The sequence below is a fragment of the Stylophora pistillata genome, chromosome 3, assembly GCF_964205215.1.
Source record: "Stylophora pistillata chromosome 3, jaStyPist1.2, whole genome shotgun sequence".
Taxonomy (NCBI): domain Eukaryota; kingdom Metazoa; phylum Cnidaria; class Anthozoa; order Scleractinia; family Pocilloporidae; genus Stylophora; species Stylophora pistillata.
Genome location: NC_142521.1, coordinates 14,636,167 through 14,659,781, shown reverse-complemented (window position 1 = coordinate 14,659,781; position 23,615 = coordinate 14,636,167). Strand labels below are relative to the sequence as shown.

At 38.2% G+C, this 23,615-nt stretch overlaps 5 protein-coding genes and 1 pseudogene across 12 annotated transcripts in view; 3 read left to right on the top strand and 3 right to left on the bottom strand.

Moving 5' to 3' along the window:
* The window catches only part of LOC111330950 (uncharacterized), a 24,515-nt gene extending 15,969 nt beyond the window's left edge, over positions 1–8,546 (bottom strand). For 2 of the 6 annotated variants that reach the window (XM_088752575.1, XM_088752576.1), the window contains exons 1-2: positions 4,150–4,290; positions 1,142–1,296 (exon numbers count right to left, since the gene is read on the bottom strand). The gene's annotated coding sequence lies outside the window, so the exon portion shown is untranslated. Of the gene's footprint in view, positions 1–1,141; positions 1,297–2,275; positions 2,766–4,149; positions 4,291–5,556; positions 6,742–8,365 lie in introns of those variants that run through there. The other 4 variants (XM_088752579.1, XM_088752577.1, XM_088752580.1 and 1 more) reach the window with 4 other exon arrangements.
* Positions 2,757–5,162, top strand: LOC148734662 (uncharacterized; annotated as a pseudogene).
* Positions 6,754–23,615, top strand: LOC111330948 (uncharacterized). 3 transcript variants are annotated; one of them, XM_022935954.2, is made up of 10 exons: positions 6,754–7,202; positions 8,553–8,828; positions 18,112–18,185; positions 18,584–18,667; positions 18,806–19,393; positions 19,744–19,806; positions 20,044–20,100; positions 20,946–21,008; positions 21,246–21,296; positions 22,942–23,615. In XM_022935954.2, exons 1-10 carry the CDS (start codon positions 7,124–7,126, stop codon positions 22,981–22,983), a joined length of 1,377 nt encoding a protein of 458 aa, XP_022791689.2. In that variant the 5' UTR covers positions 6,754–7,123; the 3' UTR covers positions 22,984–23,615. The 3 variants fall into 3 exon arrangements, with proteins under 3 accessions (XP_022791689.2, XP_022791692.2, XP_022791693.2); XM_022935957.2 differs by lacking the exon at positions 20,946–21,008; XM_022935958.2 differs by lacking the exons at positions 20,946–21,008; positions 21,246–21,296.
* On the top strand, positions 10,076–12,257 carry LOC148734661 (uncharacterized). Its single transcript, XM_088752582.1, has 2 exons — positions 10,076–10,366; positions 10,816–12,257. The coding sequence occupies exons 1-2, from the start codon at positions 10,321–10,323 to the stop codon at positions 11,229–11,231; spliced, it is 462 nt and encodes a 153-aa protein (XP_088608708.1). The 5' UTR covers positions 10,076–10,320; the 3' UTR covers positions 11,232–12,257.
* On the bottom strand, positions 12,249–13,939 carry LOC111330952 (uncharacterized). Its single transcript, XM_088752583.1, has 2 exons — positions 13,093–13,939; positions 12,249–12,440 (listed from the first exon to the last, which is right to left on the bottom strand). Exons 1-2 carry the CDS (start codon positions 13,322–13,324, stop codon positions 12,280–12,282), a joined length of 393 nt encoding a protein of 130 aa, XP_088608709.1. The 5' UTR covers positions 13,325–13,939; the 3' UTR covers positions 12,249–12,279.
* LOC111330949 (uncharacterized) lies at positions 14,365–17,100 on the bottom strand. Its single transcript, XM_088755393.1, has 3 exons — positions 17,014–17,100; positions 16,263–16,518; positions 14,365–15,895 (listed from the first exon to the last, which is right to left on the bottom strand). The coding sequence occupies exons 1-3, from the start codon at positions 17,098–17,100 to the stop codon at positions 14,634–14,636; spliced, it is 1,605 nt and encodes a 534-aa protein (XP_088611519.1). The 3' UTR covers positions 14,365–14,633.

Here is a 23,615-nt window from a genome sequence, read left to right as displayed (position 1 = left end):
CGACGTTTGGTAAAGGATCCGGAGGCGGACAAGGTAAAATTAAACAGCTTCGAAAGATACAAAATAGCTCGAGCACATGTACGTGGAAAAAAGGAGCCGTGTTTTTTTTTTGTATGCCCGGATGTCGGGTGAGAAACCGCTGTCCAAATGAGGGCGTTGAGCATAGGCCTCAACAACAAATTTCCATCCACGATTTGTATTTTAGAAGCTGTAAAAATTTTTTTGAAAAGCAACTACCGTATTCTGTTTTTAAAGAGAATTTCTTTCTTCAGATCCATGGCACAGCTATGGGTCTGAAGAATGCTTGTAGCTATGCCGATCTAGCCATGGGCGAAATTGATCACAAAGCTAAGTTTTCTGGTCCGATAAAGCCGTCCTTATGATGGCAATATCGAGACGATGTATTTGATCTCTGGCAACAGGGCCTTCCTGCCCTACATCAATTTACTGATTACATCAATTCTCTGTATCCTACTATTAAGTTTGAGCTAGTTTTTTCTGAGCGGGGGCTCCACGTACTTGATCTCACTTTACATCTTATTGAAGGATTTATCAGGACAGACGTCTATTCCAAACCAACAGATAGCCATTTATATCTTCCGCCTTCCAGCTGCCATCCTAAGCAGCTAAATATATATATATATATATATATATATATATATATATATATTTATTAAAAACTAGATCATTGGATAATGCAATTCAAGAATTTTTATTGGCTTAGCCATTATGGTATATAAGCCAATATACCATAATCTACAAATATGGTAAGCGTACGTGTCAGCTTAAAATTAAAAGGGCGCTAAAAATTTAATAAAATTTAATAATTTAATTCAACATTTTTAATAAACAATTATTCCACTCGCGCTTGTTGGAGATGATTATAGCCAACGAGGCGCTACCCCCCTCGTTGGCTATCTATCATCTCATATCCAATGCGCACTCGCAGAATAATTGTTAAATATCTTTAGATAGACCCTGTATTGTTTTATAACTGAATTTTCCAATGGAAAACTCCTTCCCCTGAATAATTCTTTTTTCTGCTTTGGCTTTGGCTTAGCAGAAATTCTTTCACGTACTATGTATGAATGATTTCCACAACATCAAAACAGTTAAAAAAAAAGACAGAGCAAATACTTACAAATGCTGTCCATGAGGCAACTATTCTCATTGACATACAGTCAACAGTGGATGCAGTTCCTTGACCAGTTGGCACAGCCAGCATTCACAGATGTGTAATGGTCACATCTCCTGGAAGTCCACCCCAGTTGTGCAGAGGAGGGATATCAACCAGTGCTGTCATGACAGAAATAAAAAGATTTTGGCTTGAATTTAGTAAATATTTCTTCCTAGAGAGCTTGGCCCAACCATACAAGGAAATTGATCTTCCCATGATGCAGCAGTCTTTTTAAAGAGCTAAGGCAAGACAGAGAACATTTAACTATTTCACTAACAATCCAAATGGTTACCTATAGCACAGGTGCATTTTGATGACTGAGTGTATCTTTCTGCACATCAGTACAGGTAAATTACTGTAGGTACACCAAATGAACCTTAAACAATCATTTAAGATCATGAAGAAGAGAGAAAGAAGAGACCAACAGCACCTACAATGAAAACTGGTGCAAAATTTGCATGGCACTCTTGCTTAATGCAGTCCAGTACTAGAAGAAGTATGGAAAGTGTAATGACTTGTGGACTTCAATGAATAAGCAGTGTCTCATCATGTCAGTTTGTCTGCTTAATATCTGGTTTCTAAGCTTGTGCTTTTGTTAAAAAGAGTCCCACAACATAGACAAGCTTGTTTCTAATTATTTACATTAGCTTTCTAACACTACTGTCTCTTCAATTATAATAATTTATTGCTTATTACATGGTTTATTCGAGAGAAAATCCCAAGGAAAGCTAAACCTTAAAATAAACAATAGTAATTGACAAAATTGAACAAACACTGCTCTGTAAGGATGACTACTAGGCCTGCCACCAGTACATTTTTGATGTAATATCAGAATTCAAAGAGTTCCTTAAAATACTTGTAATTTCCACTGTAAGTGACTGGCCAACATGGTACCATCGAAAAAAGATTGTTTACCACGCTAATATAGATCAAGAAGTTACTTTCCTTATCCCTGAGTTAGGCCAGTTTCATGTATAGTTGAACAGTTTAGAAGATGTATTAACGCAGTACTATCCCTTTTTCAAAGAGATCTATGCATCAGTGTTTGGTCAGAGTTAGATTGGCTGAAAAGCCCAAGCCAGACAAAGTAGCACTCACAGTGACTTGTACTGGCATTTTGTGGTTGGCTGAGAATCTGCACACAAGTTATTCAAGCATTTGGACAATGCAAGGACACTGAATACATTAGTCTCACATCTTTTTGAAGAGCTCAACCCTCTGTGTTTCCTGCATTATCCTGTAATTGTGAGAGGTGGGCAATGTGAACAGTTTGCATCCTCAATGAAGTGTCTGGCCATCATGTTCGTGGCAATTGATAGACACCATTACATTAATTAGGCATCTCTCTCATGGATCAGCGATGAACAACACCAACAGGAAAACTTCCCTGCTTATCATGCTGCCAAGTCTGGTCTTTGTTCTGTTTTGAATGAGAGGAAGGTTGAGATCTTCCATTCCACTTTAAGATCAAGAATACGAAAGACAGACAAGGGAGATAAAATCCAAAAGACTGCCAGGCTGATTGCAAGATCTAATTTTAGGAAGATGGATTTGAAAAGACCTACCGTAAATCCTCTATTAAGCCCCCCCCCCTTTTCAGAGGAGGAAACTTAATAAGCCCCACCCTCCCCATCCCCCAATCCTTATTCTTCACAAAAAAGTTAATGTCTAACGTGGACTGATCAGTTATGATTTATTCAGGCTGGAAGTTCATATTGTTTTTGGTCTTCAGCCGCATGACCTCCAACTTCGTATGCTTAACTTTCTCAACTTTGCGCTCTAGTTCTCTGTGTAGAATTGCCACCATTTTCTTATCGTTAGACAAAGCAGTGTACCGCCCAGGAACCACAAGTCTGACCTTGAGAAACCTTGCTCCTGTCGATGAAAATTCTAAGCTGCAACCTTCACAAGATAAAAATTTACAAAGTAGAAATGATAATTCTATAGGAAAATGTCGAACTAGTTCTTGATCTTGAGAGCTGCTGGTAGACAGGCGGTAAATGCCAACTGAAAATTCATCATACAGCTTTTCTTCTTCTCTTGTATCCTGCTGGCATGTGAATTTTTCCTATAAAAATTACCGAAGAACATGAGACCAAAAGCACATTTTTGGAGAATAAGAATTTTGTTTTTGTTACTTTTAGGCTCCCACATGTGAATTAAATACTTTTGACAGTGACTTTAAGTGTAAGTCTGCTCTGTCTCATACCACGGTATTTTTGCTACAGGTGATGCATTTCCCTAAATTAAATAAGCCCCCCCCCTCTCTTTTAAGCCCCCCATCTCTATTAGGCCCTTCCTCAAAAGTGATTGAAAAGATAAGCCCCCTGGGTGGCTTAATAGAGGATTTATGGTATGTCCCACCATATCTAAGAGGATCGATATAGTGACCAAGACTTGCTTATACTTTCAGGTATGTATCAATAGAAAATCTAAGGGGCTTCTGAGGATTTTAATTGATCCCCTTAATATGCCCACTTGCATTTATCAAAAAGGAAGGCAAATATACAAGTATGTGCACTGCAGCAACGAAAATACATTTACTTATACATTTACAATCAAATTATGTTGCTGTCAACTTATATAAAATACAGTGTTGTGTATTCTTCTCTCAAAAAAACAGGTCTATCATTTATGCACTTGATCTGTGTAATCAACAGGTTTGGCATCTGAGGGAATCCTGGCCATGTTTGAGAGAGTAGCACTTAACCTAGGCAAATCTTACATGTTGCCAAGGCCACTGAACAGAGCTGGATGGCTTTATGGCAAAGCACCATACTATCCAGGGGTTTCATTAATTTTTTCAGCAGGAGGGTAACTGGTTTTCACAGGCGGGCAAAACTTTTTTAACTAAACTTCTTTATAAGATAAACCTTCCTCCAGATTGTTAAACCAGGTGGGCAAAACCGTCCTTACAACCAGTCAATTTGGCCGGTGCATGAAACCCCTGACTATCAGTACCAAGTTGTTACCTTTGGGAAACAAATGGCCTTCTTCCCGACCACAGCCTTCAGTAAATGGTGATGCAGAAGCATAACATTATCCATCTCAAGCATCTATCCAGCTACTGTCTTGTGGCCATACCTTTCATACTCTGTGCATGTCTGATGAGGGTGGTAACGGCCTTGAATGCATCATATGTGTGTCAAACCTGATTTCTGATATTCAGAAGCGGTCTGAGGCATGGAAAAAAGGATTATTGTCAGGTATTGATGGAGATTATGGTGGAGGAGAAGAAGTACATGATGATGATGATGACAATGGTGATGATAGTAGCAACAAATCTCCCAAGTTAGAAATGCCAAAGGCAAAAGATCACAAGTATTTCAAGTCACCCCTGTTTATCAAAAATATTCAGGAGGAAAAAGTTCAAAAGATGAGATCAGTTGTCAATGCCCAATTCATAAGTCATGAGGAATAACCAAAAGGTTGTCATTAGCTTGAAATAAGGGAAGGGATAGTCTGGAACAAGATGATGGAGGGGGGTGGCTGCACAGGGGGTAATCAATAAACGATTTTGCTAGTTTTGGTAATGTATATATATATGTAGTTGACACCAGGTGCTCTAAAGTCTCAAAAATTAAGTAAGAATGTTACAAAAGATAAATTACAATGCTGTAAGGGGGGGGGGGAGGGGGGTGATGCAATATTTTTAAAGGGGATCTTAATTATTTCTGTATTGAAATAAAATCATGTAATATGTATGATTCATTAAACACATACAGATTGTGTAAAAGGAAAGCAAAGTTTATCTACAAAACTACCCAAATGGAACAAGCACAGTAGTTGATTATTTACATAAATTGATACAAAGCACATGTACATGTACGATAGTGGAATAGAGATCGAGTAAACATACGTGTATCTGTGACAGCTTAAAATGACTAGGTAAGAAAATTTAAATTAGTGAATTTCAGTGATAAGTAATACCTATCTGAGAAGTTTATTGCTGTTCCAGTGTCGAAAGAAATAAAACTTAACCACATCCCACGATTGCAAACGCTTCGTGTCGACAAGTACAGGTATTGGGCAAATTGAAAAATTAAAAGTGGTAGTAACTACAGTTTCCAGCAAACGTACTAAAAGCAAGTAAAACAGGTCTAAAATCGCTTGTTAACAAAAAGGCTTCATGTAAAGAAAAATTGTAAGTAAACCGAAGGTATTGCACATTCTAATCCCTTACATACTTACAAGCTTCTTCTATTTTCTAGTGGCCTTGAATAGCCCGTTTCAAAAGGTGCAGAAAGTAAGAAAGGTGACCGAAACAACAAAATCCTAATCAATGCAAATAATTTCCAAACTTAACAAGCGTCACATGTCGGCGCAAAGCTAAGTGATTTAAAGAAAACTTTCAAAACGCGAGAATGGCTCTGACTCACCTCTACCGCTTCGAACAAATAAGACTTTAAATCCAACCAGTGTTCAAACTCCCTGTAAAAGTATCACACAAAACCAGCCTTCTACTCTGCCTGGATACCCTTTCGCTATCTTAGACACTTCTGAAGGCGAGGAGAGTACCACGATCGACGCTTCATCAGCCGTAGTCCGCAAGCTGCACTTTACTCCACACAAAATGACTCTACTGAGCAAGGACTCATTCAGACTTTGTTTCAGAATCAAAAGTACATTTAGAGGATCAAATCTCACAAAAAGCTAAAGGTCGGCACACACGAGGGGACTAGTCCCTGCGACTGGTCCGTGCGACTAGTCCCGGCGACAAGTCTTTGAAGGGTTTACACGAGGGGACCGGTAGCAGGGACTAGTCCCTTTGGGCGTTCACACGAGGGCACTCAATTGCACAAGAACATAGGAAAATTAAGAGGCAAAAGATGTTTCTTAGTCTGGGGCGTTACACGAAAACAATTAAAATTTGGTAACTTTTCATTGTAGCACTTTTAAACATCAACGCAAACGAACTACACTTATTCAGTCGGATCATTCATGCTTTTACGTGTTCCGTTTTTGTTTTTTTTATTTTATTTTTAACAGACACAGAGTCAAATAGGGTAAAAATTCCATCAAAACGGCTCCAAGACATCTGTATATGTTTACAAAAATAGAAATAGTTTTTTATTCTTCAGTTGTAAAAATCTAGAAGTCAGGGAAAATTCATAGAAACTGCAATGTTTACAAATACCGGAAGTCACGCATCATGCTGACCCGTGATTGGCTTATTTACCGTTTAGTCGCAGGGACTGGTCGCACAAACAGTTCACACGAAGGGACAAACATTTGTTTCATGCGACAAGTCCCTGCGACTGGTCGCACGAATTCAAACCAGTTTGAATTCGTGCGATCAGTCGCAGGGACCAAATTTTGGTCCCTGCGACCACAGAAATGTGTAGTTCACACGAAGGGACTAGTCGCATGAAACTGGCCGCTGCGACTAGTCGAAGGGACTAGTCCCCTCGTGTGTGCCGACCTTAAAAGTATCCAGGATATTTTTCACATAAAATCTACGCAAATAGCCAATACCTTGACTGATCTCGCGAACAAATCGAAGCGCTCCGCACCTTGAGGTTGATGACCACTGACCAGTTACTGGGACGTCACGAAAACGTATTTCCGCGGTCAACAATTCTTATATTTAGACTGAGTTTTTTCCTTTTTCATTATACGTGGAATTTCTGTGTTTTGTAATTATTAACATGCGTGGGGGGCGTATCGTAATAATCTGCTACACTTTGTTGTGTTTACTGGCGTGAAGGTGAAAGCTGTGAATTCTGTCAATATCGAAAATCTGAGTAACGTCGGATGTCGAAGTAAACCAGAAGGCATGTTTAGTTCAAAACTTGAATAATATTACTTTAATCATGACAAGATGTGGCTGAAAATATTTTCGAGAATGGCCATCTAGTGAACAGCGAAGCTTTGATCAATTCACAGAGGGAAAGGATAGTTTTATTTTGGAAAAAAAAAGAGGTAGATAAAAGAGAAGCAAGTCCTATGGCTACAGAGGAAACGAAAACACCTGCATTGGCTGCGACAAACGGAAGAGAAGCTGAGCATGGTATTGAAATTAGAAGTAAGCTTTGTCAATATAATATTCTCGTGGTAAATATATATATGGCTATTTAGTTTAGTTCAGTCTCGGTAGCTTGTCATAGTATAGCTTGGGCTCAATTTAAGTGTCATCCTTTGGTTCTGCAAAGCAGTTATTGCAGGTTTTCCTTCATAGGCCGAAAGCTAAATCATACAATTTGTAATTTAACTTTTAAATTTTTTGGGGGAGTCTTTATGGGTGACGATCCGTTTACTTCAATTGACATCTATAGGCTTTACATATATCGTGATGTTCGGTGAGTTTATCATACTGCCCCCTTCTCAAGTTAAGGTCAGGATTGTAGCAGCACTGGTTAGAATTTTCACCAATTTGTAAAGAAAAGAAACACGATGAGTAGATAATGACGTCGATGGCGCCAAAAATATTGACTTGAAAGTAAACAACAGATAAGATCATAGCACTTTTGTACTCGGTTCTGAATGTTTTCACATTTGTTGACTCCATCTCCATGTGAATAAAGGGAAAGCAGACTTATGTTAACTAGGAACCCTCCGATTGCCTGCAAAGCAGAAATTCCAATATTGTGATTATGTATAAGAAAGACATTTGAGAGTTTCCGCATCGGATGTTTACGACGAACAACAAACAGGAAACTGAAATTGTACCTGTCGCTGTCCGCTTTAAGCGGCGATTGTCATAAAGTAGACTTTTTGCTTTTAAAGTGAACGAAAGATTTTCCGCCATTTTTTAAAGGCTTGATCCAGGGATTCTGAAAAAAGTGAGTTGAATTAGAGTGTATTTTTGTCGAATGACGTTGCGACATATCCATTATGTTTGCTGCATATCGTGTCAAGCTTCGGTGGTTGACTATAGCACTTATGAGATCTCGCTGTAAATATAATTAAGGAGATACGTGATGTTTGAAAGATTTTAAGCAATAATCAGAAAACAACTGAACATATATGAAACAAAAACGCTGACATAACTAAGGCTGATTGATGAGGCTGCTTGAAATCAGAAATATCCAAATTGAATAACTTGATCTAATTTTCTTCGTAAAAGTAATTAGAATTCAGTGAGTGGTGTAACTCAAGGATGCAAGGGAGAATGAAAATTGTTTTCAATGCAGAAGTTAATTTACTAACCAAGTCCTAATGCATCGTAAAGTATAACGTCTCACTTACGTGTTTGGCAGTTTAGAATTATACATCCAACCGAACAATTCAACAGAAGCTTCACCCCTTTAAGTTATAACTGTCCAATTAAAACCCGGTTAGTTTTCTACCCTAGGGCAAGAAGGCAATGTTTAATTACATGCAACTTAAACATTAACTTTAAGAATCTTATTTCCCTTTGTGCCCCCGCACACAGCAAATGTTATCGATCCAAGGACCTCTGTGGTAACAGAACTGCAGCTTTCAGACATAAGTGATGACGTAGGCACCTGCTGGCGTGAGCTGGGTCCAAAGCTTGATATTCCTGCAGCAAAGATCCAAAACCTGGACGACGATTATCGTTGTGCTCGAGACAAAGCAAACGCCTTACTCCTCATTTGGAAACAAAAAGAAGGGAGCAGCGCAGTGGCGGAGCGTCTCGCATATGCATTAGAAAGCATTGGAAAAAAATGCATTGCAGAAAAGCTGCTCAGTGAGTAGGCATATTTTATATATGAATAAAGGCTGATAGTTTCGAAAGAAACTGTTTGGGGCTGCGTCGGTGGGAGTAACGAAATAATTTGGATATATCAACAAAAGTTGAAATGGTAAATTGGCCACCGAGCTTTTGTAATCATATTTTATATATGGGCGAGTAATCTGTGTAGATAGTTGCATAAATGCGCACACACCTGAAAAGCTGGATAAATAACTGCACGACGAAATTTTAGAAAACAGTGGCATTTTAATGAATTACAAAATCGTGGAGTTTTCCGTGGTTTCCTTGTCTCATCTTAACTAAAAAAAGGCAGATTGGGATATTTCTCCAAATATCCTCCTCCCTTAAGCGTTTGGAGGAGGCTACCAGCTGATAGCACGTGCGAATCTAAAGTCTCTTAACTCATCTTAACGCTAGTACCGATTAATGAGGGCACGCTCACTATTTCAGAGATTCTGCAATTCTTGATGGAGAAAACTTCGTGTAAAAGGTGATTCTGCATCTCGCTGGTTTTGATTGCCTTTCCATTCTGATCGGCCCATGAAACAAGCATCACTCTATCTCAGCCCATGAAATTAAAGACTAAAAGCCAATCGAGACTCGTTTATTTACAGTGCCTTAAGAGGTTTACATGCTATAACTTTAAATTATCATTGGCTCTTTGGGATATTTTCTTTTTTGTGATCAGCTGTCACGACAAATCTGATGTGGTTTTACGAAGCTCGATCATCAATTAATTGCATTTCATTACGGAGCTTAAGCATCAGGACTTTTCTTCACGACGGAGGGCTTATTGCCGTGAGGGGACTAGATCGAGATTGGCGTTCTTGGCGCGCGAAAATAAAAATTGCAAGCCCGTGATGTAAACAAGGAAACAAAAATTGCTTTATGCTGTGCGTACGCTCTCGAAACAACGAAAATATGTTCATTTAAAAAAGCCATTATTAAGCTTCTATTAAGCCATGAGACGAACGTCATCAGTGACGAACAACTACTTATACCAGCGATTTGAACTAGATGAAATCCCCGAGCCAGAATGTAAAGCTGAAATACCCTTCAACAAAAACGATATTCCGGTTTTAGCTGAGGCTTTGGAGCTGCCGGAACATTCGTTTGTTCCCAGAGGACTGTTGCTGACAAGCTGGAAGATCTTTGCCTGCTGCTTAGGCGAACAGCATACCCTTGTCGTTACAGCGATCTCATCCCAAGATTTGGTCGTGCAGTTCCTGAGCTCAGCATGATTACTAACTGTGTCATCGATCACCTTTATAACAACCATGGTCATCGTATAACATAGTGGAATCGCCAGATCCTGAACCCCCCGCTTCTTCAGACGTATGCTGATGCCATCGCTGAACAAGGTGCTCCGCTCGATAATTGCTTTGGGTTTATTGACGGAACTGTAAGGCCAATATCCAGACCTGTAGAACTACAAGAAGTTGTCTTCAACGGACACAAAAGAGTGCACTCTATAAAATTTCAGTCCATGACAGTTCCCTCTGGATTAATTGCAAATCTGTTTGGCCCTGTAGGTAAGCTTAAGTTTTTTTTTCTCGAGAAAAATGTATTGTTTTTATGCAGGACAATAACTTTAATTTGACTAAAAGTGTGTGTGAAAAGATATTGTAACTGACAATGCCACGAAAATGTTTAACTTAGTAATATTTCTACTAGCAGATAAAACACCAAGTGGGCGTGAATATTTTTGTTGTTGTAGTTTGAGGAAATATTTTGTTTTGCTAAAATGTCCTTTTTTAACTGTTGAGGTTGGCAAGTGACTTTAAAAATTCTTCAATAGTATCTTGTAACCAGTGCAAAATTACTAGATTCTAGATTTATTTATTTGTAGATCCCTTACTGATTGCTATTTATTTATGCATTTATTTATTACTTACTGTATTTATTTGTTTATATATTATTATAATTATTTTATTTGTTAATTTGTTTTGCAATAATAATATATTGTTAATTGTATCCACAGTAACAGAGGGAAGGGCACATGATGCTAGCATGCTAGGAGATTCTCACCTGCTAGATGATCTAGAGACCCATGCCTACTCGGCTGCTGGTCAAGTCATGTGCTTATATGGTGACCCTGCCTATCCTGTAAGGACACACCTGCAGGCTCCATTTCGACCTGGGGCAGTGAGAAGACTCACACCAGCAATGGAGTTGTATAATACAAGAATGAGCAAAGTATGGACCTCCCTAGAATGGATTTTCGGTGATGTCATTAACTCACTTAAGTTTCTGGAATATAAAAAAACCCATAAAATTGGTCTAAGTACTATTGGGAAGATGTATGTTGTTTGTGCTATCGTTTGCAATGCTTTAACTTGCATGTATGGAAATCAGACGTCAACATTCATTTGGTCTGGACCCACCATCAGTCTATGATTATTTCTCTTAGACTATCCATTTTCCCTTGAGTATGGAGGATACTACATGACCACCTGGCATAATAGTTACAATTTCAAGTGCTGAAATTACAAGGGTAAGTCAGGATTTGAAAAAGGGGTTGCCAAAACTGCACAAAGATATGGTTTCCCCAGACCATTTTCCCTATTTTTCCAATGATGTCTACTATAATAATATTTTTCCTCCAAGGAGGGGGATCATCCTGGATCCCCCCTGGCAATGCCTCTGAAATTTGTCACAAATAAAAGCAGGATAAAATAAAACTGGCTATGGCCAATGTTCTCTTTATGTTATACAGAGCTTATTTGGAATTTCACTGACATTGATTAGGTAATAAGATCAGCCTAATGGCCTTGTACATAAACAGGAATGCTCCCAGTGTCAACATGAAAAATTGATATTTGCAAACCCACATTAATATTTTAAGTAATTTATTTGAAGAATGATTTTGTTACAAATATCGTGTAATAAATATTTAAAATTCATCTCACTGCAAGAATTGCTTTGTACTTGTATATAAAATATGACAATAAATATTAATATTGCTCTATATTGTCAATAACAGGACAGATGCATGAAAAACTGATGTTTGCAATAACAAATTGTCAAATTGCCTGCTCTCGCCTGTTGTGTCAACAATGCATTTAAATTATAAATTCATGTGTCTGTCGACCTATTGACAAAAAAAATTAGACAATTAGGGTGTAAGAATTTCTGCAGTCATTGCAAAAGTGTACTGAATGATCGATGCAACAAAAGATTCTTAGACTGAGATACATGTATAGTGAAGGAAAACTGTGGGAACAAGACCTTGGGGGTTACTTTCCATTTTTCTCAAACATTTTCATCATAAGTTGATTCTGCTGGGCCAGCAGAACCATAAGTTGCTGTTGTTGTTGTTATTGTTGTTGCTGCTGCTGAAGCATGGCATTTAAAAATGCATCATTCTTTATTTTCTCCTCCTTTTGCTTACTCTTTTCCAGCTCTTGATCTTTTTCTCTTAACTTCATTTTTCTCACTTTTTCTCTTAGATCTTGAATTGTATCACCTCCACTCCTCTCCTTGACTTTTTCTGCCCCTTTCCATCTTCCTTGTCTTTCTTTTTCTTGCCTGTTTCTCCCAGTTGCTCTAGTACCTTTAATCTCATTTCCTCTCCCTCCTCTCTCCTTTTGTATCTCATGGACTTGTCTAGAAATATTCCAAATTCAAAACAGCTCAAAATTGGTTCTGCATACACAGTAACAAAGATTAAGGATATTTGATGTTTTACAGTGTTGCCTTATAAAGCCTTCTCCACAATCCCTAGGAATCAAAGATTCATAGACTTTATAAGGAAGCAACAACTTTTGGATGGGCAATTGCCAAGTTTTGCAAGGAAACATGAATTACCAATACCCCACAATGCAATAGCTTTGGAAGGAGCGAGTGCTTACTGGGGCAACCCAGCAAAATTGTACCAGATTTTTTCAATCCATGCAGGAATTATAATCACTGGAAAAGCCAATCACAAGGCATAAACAAAGCCAAACAATTTAATATTTTGCTGTTCACAAAACAGGGACCTTTGACATGTTTAGCATTTGGAGGCTTCATAGGTTCATAAAGTAAAAATTATTTTTCTCATCCTGTTGTGCACTTGTCATCAACCTCAGTGGGGTTAACCACAGGCTGATCATGGGGATACCTCAAATAACGGGGAGCTTTGTTGCATCATTTTCCTCTGGGAACAGAAATTCATAAAGTTTGTCTAAAAACAAAATTTTTGGTAAGGAGAATTTGAAAGATTGGGAAAGGGCTGGAATCCTAATATCTCACTGGTTATAGATACTGGAAAATTCACCTTCATTATCCTGTTGGTCCTTTTCAGACTGCTCTCCTTCAACAAGCTCTTCCACTGATGTATCCAGCTCTGACATTGTTGGGCTTATTCCACTTTCTTTTCTTCTTTTACTGGCCATCTTTTTCTTTAACTTATCTACAAGGTGTCTATATCGTTCCTGCACTGCTTGTTTCTCGAGGCTCTTTTTAAAAGATGGTGTCACTGATTGGTGCTTCATCCCACAGCTTTGCATGCTTAGTTGCCTTATATTTTTCTTTGAATGGGTTGACAAGTAGCAGCTCTCGGCAGAGTGCAATATCGTGTTCTGGAGTGCATTCCATGGGTGGTTTTCTCTTGATAATAGAAGAAGCAGCTAGGGTGATTGAAAATTAAATGTACTGGTAAATAGTGATTCAAGTCCAATTTGTTCAACATCACAAAATGCATTTTGCTTCAATAACATAGGGTTCTATCCTGAATAACATCAAATCAGCACTGAATGTTGAAAGAACATGGTAAAATAAGTCTTTCGTCAAAGTGTGAGCCTGGCAGATGAAATACGGTAGGTTCTGCGTGATGAGATTTTTTAAAAGAATTCCAATTCTTACAGAGAATGCATGGGAGGGTTATGCTGGGCTCTTTTAGTGCTTTTACCCAGACATAGTGAAAATCAGACTTCTTGAGTACTACATGTATAGGATGCATCTAGCTACTAGCCTCATAGAATGCTTGCAGCATATCAACAAGCTCTTGTAGGTGTTGGACTCAGTTTTCAATTATTTTCTACTTCAACCCTATGCTAATGAGCAAAATATTGTAAACTGTTCAGTTATCCACCTATTCTTTGTTTTCAGCCATGTGACCAAATTTTGTAACGCAAGTCGCGACTGCCATGCTGGTGAACATCTGTTAAAGTAAATATGGCTTCGGCAGACACGTTGAGCGAAAGTGTTCCTTTTTCGGAGAATTATGGCAGTCTTACCGGTTCTGCTAAGGCCAGGTATCGAGTAGAAATTCTTTTCTGTGGATTTGATCCATACACGTTAAAAAAGTCGGAGCGTAGCGAGGATTTAGTGGATTATCCTAGCGTGGAATATCCCGACATTGTGAATTATCTGGTACACCAGACCTCGTGGATAACCAGGCAGCAAATGAAAGTGTACAAGTCATGTGTGGGACTTAGAACAGAGCCTGATGGAGAATGGATTTGCCCTTCATGTGCACCATGAAATTGATGTGCAAAAATTTGGAATTGTTGGTATAAAGAAATGTTGTTGTTGATGATGTCCAAAGTTATTCAGTTCTTGCATTTATTTGTTATGATACCTTTTGATTACAAGAGGAACATTTTTTAAGCTACCTATACAAAAAATGTTAACCCCTTCATTAGCCACTTTAGGCATTTTTGTTGTTGGTTGAATGTTTTATTAGTATTAGGAACCACCATAATTATTAATAACTACACAAATTTAATTCAATTCTGTTGACTGTAAGGTATGGATTAGGCCTAAAAGTTATATTTCTTAACTTAGAAACTCCTTGAAGAGGAAATTGTTGCTGAATTAAACATAATATTTTCTCAATGATACCTGATAAAATATTGATACTCCCACAAAGGGTCTAAATACTCTAATTAAAAGGCACAGACACTCTGATACATTAGTAAGGACACAGCAAGTTACTGCAATTTTGTCTATTGGAGCCAAGTCATCACCTTGCCAAGCTGTCACCAGCTGAATAGGGAGTAGTCCTTGCAATATAGTGTACTTTCTGCGGACAAGATCAATCACCCTTTCCACGTGGATTCGGACATTAGCAATTTTTCTGGTTAGTTCCACTTCCTCTACAGACAACTGTTTCTTACCTCTAGTAAATGCTGGTATATGAAGGTGAGCTTGATAAAGACCAACAGAGTCAGCAATATCAAAGCCCCTGTCAGCAAGCACTATGTCCCAAGGTAAAAGCTTTCTCAACAAACCAGACTTTTCTGTGAGATATTTGTCACTCACTCTCCCTCCCCATGCCTTTGAAATGAATGAGATAACACCTTGTGGTGTTACACCAATAAGAAACTTTATAGTATTGTGATGTTTATAATTAGACCAGGTCATTGCCCTAGCATTTAGGCTAGATGGTCTCTTCATAAAGATCTCAAAGCAGTCAATGATGACTGCAACTCTCTTGCCAAAATTGTGTTGGAAAACTGCAGGCATGGTGGCTTGCAGTTCCTCATGATTTGGCCACTGGATTAAAAACTTTAGTGTGATAGACATTACATGTGTCCACCTGTCAAAAATTCTTGATGTGGTTGGCACAGATATATTGGAACGAAAAGCTAAATCCTGCAATGGAGAATTGAGTTTAAGTCTAATTAAAACTAAGAGAAACTCTTGAAACTGGCCTAGTGCATTTTGGGTGGTTATTTTTATGCAAGGAGCAATAATATTAAAAACATGCATTGAAAGGGAAAATGTATAAAACTTGGTTTTTTCATCATTATTTGTAAAGCTTTCCATTGTTAACTGAAGAGAAAGTAGTTGCCCCTTTGTACTGCTTAGCTCATCAGTGATGTGTTGCAAGTAGATCTGCTGTCTCTCCAGTTGGGCCATATCAAGGTCAGTCTGGTAGCATCCCTCTGACAAAACCTTTTTTTCAGTGTGGCAAAATTGGTCATGTTTATCATTATCATTACAATCACTGCTGTCAGCAAGGTTAATGGCATCATCAATTGGACATGAACCTGAAGTGCCATTATCAATGGGACATGACCCTGAAGTGCCATCCTCAATGGGACATAACCCTGAAGTGAAATTGCTTGTGCGTGCTGCAATGAAAAATATAAATGCATCCTATGTCAACTGTATAATTTTATCTAGTAATGGCTGTATAAATATTCCAACATAGGCTTGTAGGTGGCATGAATGAAAGGCCAAAAACAGGGTTGCTGTTGGGATTTACCAACATATCTGTCTTACAAAATACAATACTGTCTACAATTTGAATTAATTGAAATGAAAGGGATAATATTATTCCATATAAATTTGCATTCTGGCACAGTGACAACTAGAAGACAAGATGCAAGTGCCAACATTATTTTTAGTTAACACACAACACCCCTTGAAGAAACTTGAAACAAGTAAGCAAGTGTGCGATTTTAGGACCGCATTTGGGTTATGACAAAGTACACTTACAAGGTGTTTCAGTCTCGACAAACTCGCAACTTTGTATAACCTCCTCCACAGTGCTGTCTTGGGTAGTACTAGAGGAAGTTAACTCATCATATTTCCGTTTGATTTCATTCCTCTTTTGAGCACGAGCATTTTGATCAACTGCCAGGGAAAAATTTTTAATTTTGTCGTGACCAAGATTTATGGTAGGTGCCCAGTAATGGTTGGTGGTGTCCAGGAGCTCAGCACGTTCTCCTACAAGTAAACATTCATTAATGTCCTATTTCTTTGACAAAATTTCTATGTAATGATAAAAATCATTAATTTAGGTCATTTTGTCGGACAATTCGTAAGAAATAACTTGGTTATCTCTTGATAATTCACGCAACTTCAAAGATGACAGACCATACGTGCGAACATGTGCGCGAGGTGATTTGCTATCATTTGGTTCGGTCAACAATTTTATTCCTTGTGGAAGTGAGGACTGATTCCCGAGAAGAGATTAAAAATCTTACCAAAGTATTTCACATCATCTACTTACCAGAAATAAAATGATTGCTACAAACGCGAGAGTTTTCAGCTTTCTCAGTTGTCGTCAAACTCCTTTCTGTAAATACTCGCGAAACACTGTCTTCTTCGGGCTTCACTCAATTTTCGAATTTCTTCTGCATTGTTCAATATTATCTCTTGCACTGTTATGTCTGCAATTCTTCACTGCACAAATGTAACCCATTGATTAAGAGCTTAAAACACAAAGACCTTCGACAACCGTGACCTGAATTGACCTAGATCCCCTTTGTTTTGACACCACGCGATCGGCCGCTTGTCCACCAGCATGGCCGACTTCCGGTTCACAGGCCATTGCATAATTAGCCGTGACTTAACGTGAAAACGAAGAATACTTGGGTTTCTAAATCGTTAACCTTGCACCTAACAAAGTAAACAAGTCGCATGTGGGGTTGCCAACTGAAGGAAACTGTCGGTAAAGAAACTCCTAAAAGTTTATATGAATGAGTTTTTTGACAAAAAACTGAAATTAGTGTCAGTTCAATTTTCATTGAATAAGATTTTGTAAATGAAAGACGAGTGTGCAGAAAGCTAGAAAGGCAAGTATTCAAGTAAACAGGTCGCGTCGAATTTAAGTGTGACAAGACAACTCTCGGAACACAAAAACAAATGAAATTGTACTTTCGAAGACTTCTTTTTCCCTTCCTCGTGCGAATCCATTCGTGGTCGTGGAAAATCAGCACGGAGGCCACAAGCGCCTTGGTGGCCGCCGTGACAAATCGCGACGACCTCTTGATATGCGCAGTAGGCAAAATATTCGAAATCTCACTTCCGGTTCGCCTCCGTGAATCACGAACGATTGGTGCTTAAGGTGGCTATTATCGTCCGTGCACAAGGGGTGGCCTGGGGAATCGGAACTTTGCTTGGCTGACAAACTGAAATTTGCACCGGAATTCGAAGTTTCGAGTCTTCCTAGTGGAATACAAATGTTTTATCTTTTGATATGGAGGTATTTAAAGGTCAGGAGTTCACTTTAGCGTGCGAATGGCTCTTTAAAGTCTAGATTTCAAGGCTTGGTCAATGAGCGGGAAGTCACAATCGCAGATTTTGCCTTTTGCAAAAACTTGACCATCAAATCCAAAACTTGAGTAGGGCATTTGAACATAACTAACTGGGAGGGGGGGGGGGGAATTCGAACACAATTTGGTCTCAGGGGAGAGACTTTGAACAAACAAATCTTCAAAAATTCTAATGATGGCGGAGACTGCCCGGGGATTGCCCGGGAGTTGCCTAGGGGGCTATGGAAACTTCAAATTCATCGACGCATAACTATTAAATGCTTTCCTTTTATAACATATATTACCAGGAGTGGATGATGTACCCAAGGGCCATGTTATCAGTTTGACAGTTATACATGAGTTGGGTGCAGGGCTTGATAAGGTTAGTAGTTAACAACACGTGTTCTACCATAACTACTGAAAGATACAATTTTTACAATAGCCACATGCATTCTTTGATACAACGTAGTTATAATCCGTTTCCTCCAAAACTGATGATTAGTATGTCTGCCCGTGACCCCTCCAAAGCTAATAACTTTCACTTTTCAAGTGATTACGACTCGTGAACTGAACGGGATGAAACCTAGACCGAGTATAGAACAGAGATGTCTCTCACACGGATTTGCAGAATACGAATTTCATCCATTCTCTTGGATTTTCACCATTCTCCACTATCGCTTACTCTTTACTAATCAAATATGAAACTTATCTTTGTTTAACGAACATTTTTATCAAATTAGTCCAGGTTTGTTAACACTCAACTTTTTGTCATTTCTTTAGCATATGGTGTGCGTAGATGCGCAGGGAAATAAATACACGGTAAAACCATTCAACAGCAGTGACAAACTTTTGAATCTGGAAGAGGTAATTTTTTCACTTATCCCTTTAATCCATCCAATTAGGATGTTTGGAAGAAAATTCACCCTGTGTTTCGGTGTACGTCCTCGAAAATGATGCTATCTTTTTTATTAAGTGTTCACCCAATTTTATTTTATTTGACAGACAAATATAGGCAAAAGATTCTTAGAAACTGTTGTGGCGAGACAGGAAAGCCTAAAGCGATATATATCATCAGAACTTCAGGACCTGAGGTTTCAAATGAAGAAAGGGCTACTGGCGGCTTGTGGAAATGTTGGTACAGCAAATAGGACTCAAGATGCCTCCAAGGAAAACATAGAGCCGACAAGCAGTTCATTTAATGAGGAGGTGGGTCCACCAAACGATGAAAGCGTGGAAGAATTGCTACAAACATGTGAAGAACATCGCAACTTTTTTCAGAAGATGTTTGAAGCTCTTATCAAAATGACTGCCGAAGTTGCGCAACAAAATGAAGATGACGTAAATTGTATTCAACAGCTTTTGGACTATGCTAAGGAACTCCGGCAAGAAGAAAAAGCACTTTTCTCGAAAATTGAATCGACTTGTACTCATAACCAACTCTCAGACGAGAAGCACGCGGATCGAACTGAAGAATTACAAAAATGGAAAACGCAACATGAGGTGCAATTCAAGGAAGTTGAAAAGCTTCTGTCAGGACTGCTGAATGCTGAATGGAAAATGGAGAGAGGGCTGGGTAATAAAGAGAGGCCGGTAATTTCAATGGACTAACATTTTGTCGCGTTAATCACTTAATACTAAGTACAATTTGTAACTCAATTTTGAAAAACTCAGTGGCGGAAAATCAGGAAACAGTTGGTTTAGAGCGGGGAGATAGACCCAGGTTTGGACTTGGTAATAGATGAAACTTCGTACAACCAACCGGCAAGGGCCTTAGTGGCTCATACTTATTGCTTATTAAGTTCCTAGTCGCATTCTGCTTCAGGTTTGTATCATCAAATTCAAAGTGGTAGGCAGAATCTTATCATCGATGATCTTGATAAATCTTCTCCCCTTTCTGGTGTTATGTTATTGTCACACTTTGTGTTCTTTTCTTTCTAAAGCCCTCTCGGCAGAAATCTTTGCAAGAACGCATGTCAAAATATCTTCCAGGATATGGAAGAAAGGTAAGGGAATTATGGAGAGGTAACTGAGATTATCAAAACACAGATCACAGGACTGTGTCAAACTGTAGATGTTACGTATCTGGGTATGCCACCATCACGGAAAATATGAGCCATTATAATGCATTCAATATATCTTTGTTCGAATCTGGTCAAAGTTGTCATATTGCTCCTGTCGCCTGTTGTCAGGACAGAAACTAAATGTCTGTGTTGAGATTTAACTATATTTTTGTTTTGTAGAGTCCCATATCTAGACGTTATTCAGAATGTGACCTTCCAAAAGAGACTGGAGCAAAGGTATGATGTAGTCGTTATTAAAATACCACCATCAAGCTAAGAACGTTAGAAAAAAAATTAAAGATTTTTGGCTGTCTTCCTAGAAAGAGAAACTCAAACAGAACTTTTCTAAGGCCCAACAGCGTAAACTTGGCCATACGTGGGAAGAAAATTGCTTTTGTAAGAAATAGACAACTTTTTTGAGAGATATGTTTCGGCATGCTTATGCCATCTTCAATCAATAATGGCATAAGCATGCCGAAACATGTCCCTCAAAAAAGTTGTCTATTTCTTACAATATTTATCATACTTGCTGCTAATACGACCTTATGAAAACTGCTTTTATCATGAACACGATTATTGAATTGATTATTCATCTAAGACATCAAAATGAAATGGTTAACAAGAACATGTTTTAAAACAATCTATTTAATTTTTGTTCTCTAAGGAAAAGGGTCGAAGAAGCTAATATGCAATTTTCATTGTTTACATAAAACAGATAAACGTGATCGATACTCCAAGTCACATGTTTGTGATAAATTAACAATTATTCGCCGAGATGTCGTTGAATAGAACTTAATTGCTAGTCACTTACGAACAAGCCAATCAACGCGCACGAAAAGCACTGACTTAGAGTGAAGAGAGACTCAGGTTTGGAAGTCCAATGGACTTGGCAAGAGATGGAACTTTGTACAACCAACCGGCAAGGGCCTTAGTGGCTCATAATTGTTGCTTATTAAGTTCTTTATCGCATTCTGCTTCAGGTTTGTTTCATCAGATTCAAACTAGCCCGCAGTATCTTATCATTGATGATCCTGATAAATCTTCTCCCCTTTCTGGTGTTTTGTATTCTTTTCTTTCTAAAGCTCTCTCACCAGAAATCTTTGCCAGAAGGAATCTCAAATTCTCTTCCAGAATATGGAGGAAAGGTAAGGGAATTATGGAGAGGTAACTGAGATTATCAAAACACAGATCACTGGACTGAGTCAAACTGCAGATGTTACGTAACTGCGTAAGCCGCCATCATAGCAAATATGAGCCATGATAATGCGCTCAATATATCTTTGTTCGAATCTTGTCAAAGTTGTCATATTGCTTCTGTCGCCTGTTTTCAGGACAGAAGCTGAATGTTTACGTTGAGATTTAATTATATTTTTGTTTTGCAGAGTCCCAGACGTTATTCAGAATGTGACCCTCCAAAAGAGACTGGAGCAAAGGTATGATGTAGTCGTTATTAAAATACTACCATCAAGCTAAGAACGTTAGAAAAACAAATTGAAGGTCTTTGACTGTCTTCCCAGGAACAGAAACTCGAAGAGAAGTTTTCTAAGACCCAACACCGTAAACTTGGCCATAACGGGAAGAAAATTGCTTTTATCATGAACACGATTATTGAATTGATTTGATCGAAGACATCAAAATGAAATGCTAAACATTCAACTCTGGTAGGCAACCGTACGTACGGAATTCATATAAAGCTTAGCTTTTGTGTTAGGATAATACTATTCTTAAAGGAACACTCTGATGAAACCGCCCTATAATTTGAAAACCCGAAAAATGCAGTTATTTCATTATAATATGAATTTTTAGCCATTAATAAAGCCTTTTCAATAATAACTTTAGTTGAAAGCCTTTTCTAGGGCGAGAAATTACGATTTGAAAATCGCTCCGCCATTAATTTTCGTAATCACTTGCCAGACTCAAGAAGACTGGCGTGAGTTTGGAGATTACTCATTTGAAGTGCCGTGCTCGTGGCTAATTTTCAAAAACAGTATTTTGATCGTATATATTGCTTCTTATAACACTAAGACTATGACTATTTCACTAAACTTCCGAGGTTTCCGTATATATATAAAAGTGTTTTCGGTAATCTAACCGCCTCCCGGTTAGCCTCCCGGTCAGCTCAATTGGTTAGAGCGCTGGACTGTTGTGCGGGAGGTCGAGGTCCATGGTTCGAGCCCCGGCCGGACCAACACTCAAGGTCTTAAAATAACTGAGGAGAATGCTCTACCTTTCTATTATATCAAGAAATGGATAGACATTCTAGTCTTCTCGGATAAGGCCGAATAAACAGTAGGTCCCGTCTCCTGGATCTAGTAATTAGTTAATTTGGTTAGGCAGGGTACGTTAAAGAACCCACTCACGAGATTACTGTGATGTGGTCTGGCCTGTTTACTGGGAATTGGGGAGAGGCCATATTCAAATAAGTTTCCTTCGATTTTTTGTAAACTGCTGATGCAGTCCGGCCAAAGTCCCCGAAAAGTGTTGTGATGCGCATTTGATCATATCCACATGTTCATTTGCGCAATATAAATATTAATTATTATTATTATTATTAATCCACGTCATAATGGGAGGGACCGTGACGTAGATTACTCATTTGACACGCCGTGCTCGTGGCTATTTTGATCGTATATATTTCTTTTTATAACACTAAGACTAAGACTATTTCACTAAATTTCACAAGGTTTTCGTATAAATATAAAAGTGTGTCGAGTAATCTACGCCAGAATGGGAGTGACCGCTGACCGAAGATAAGTTGGCCGTGATTACGAAAATTAAAGGCGGAACGGTTTTCAAATCGTAATTTCTCGCCTCAGAATTGGCTTTCAACTGAAATTGTTATTGAAAAGGCTTTATTAATCGCTAAAAATTCATATTATAATGATATAACTGAATTTTTCGAGTTTTCAAATTATAGGGCGGTTTCATCAGAGTGCCTTGTGGTAATCCATATAGTTATGTTCCTCATATTTTCTTGGTTGCAGTACGATAAATATATCCCCATCAGAAAACAGCAAGAATGCTAACAAAATTAACAAAACTGTATTTTTCTTTACTTTCTTTTCCTCGTGGTTCAAGAACCCCTTGTTGAGGCTGCGATCCGGAGACAAAAAACCTTGAATCCTTCTCTCAATCTCAAAACCCTCCAGCGATAAAGAACACTAAACCAAGGAATCGGAAGGAAGAGATAACACAAAAGAACTCATAGACTGGTATTTTTTACAATAAAAAAAATAAAAACTGAAATTGATTTGAATAACCACTTTTTGAGGAGGCCCTGTTGCGAAAGATATTGAAAGGGGCACAAGAACAACTTTAATTTTATTTACCACCCATTTTATTAACACTCGATTACGAGAAGATTCAGTAGACCATATATTTATTTGAGAAATATAATGTTAAAAAAATAAGACTCTCAATAACTGACAGAAGCAATTCCTTTTTCGCCTTGTTGTACAGCCGGGTGAATTAGCCTTTTCGGCATAATTGTAATCGCCAAGTTGAACATGAACAAAAATTTGTAAGCACACGACAAACTATTTAGCTGATCAGCTTTCAATATATTCTTTAGATTATGGGAGTGTGTGAGGATTCACGATACATCAATATAGAATTAACTCTTGTATACTAAAATGGGGATTGTTATTTCTTGTCTTTCTTGATTATCAATTATATTTTTTTAAAATTCCATCACAACTTTCTCTAATTAGCCATATTAACTATATATAACTGAAATAAAGTGCATGTAAGTA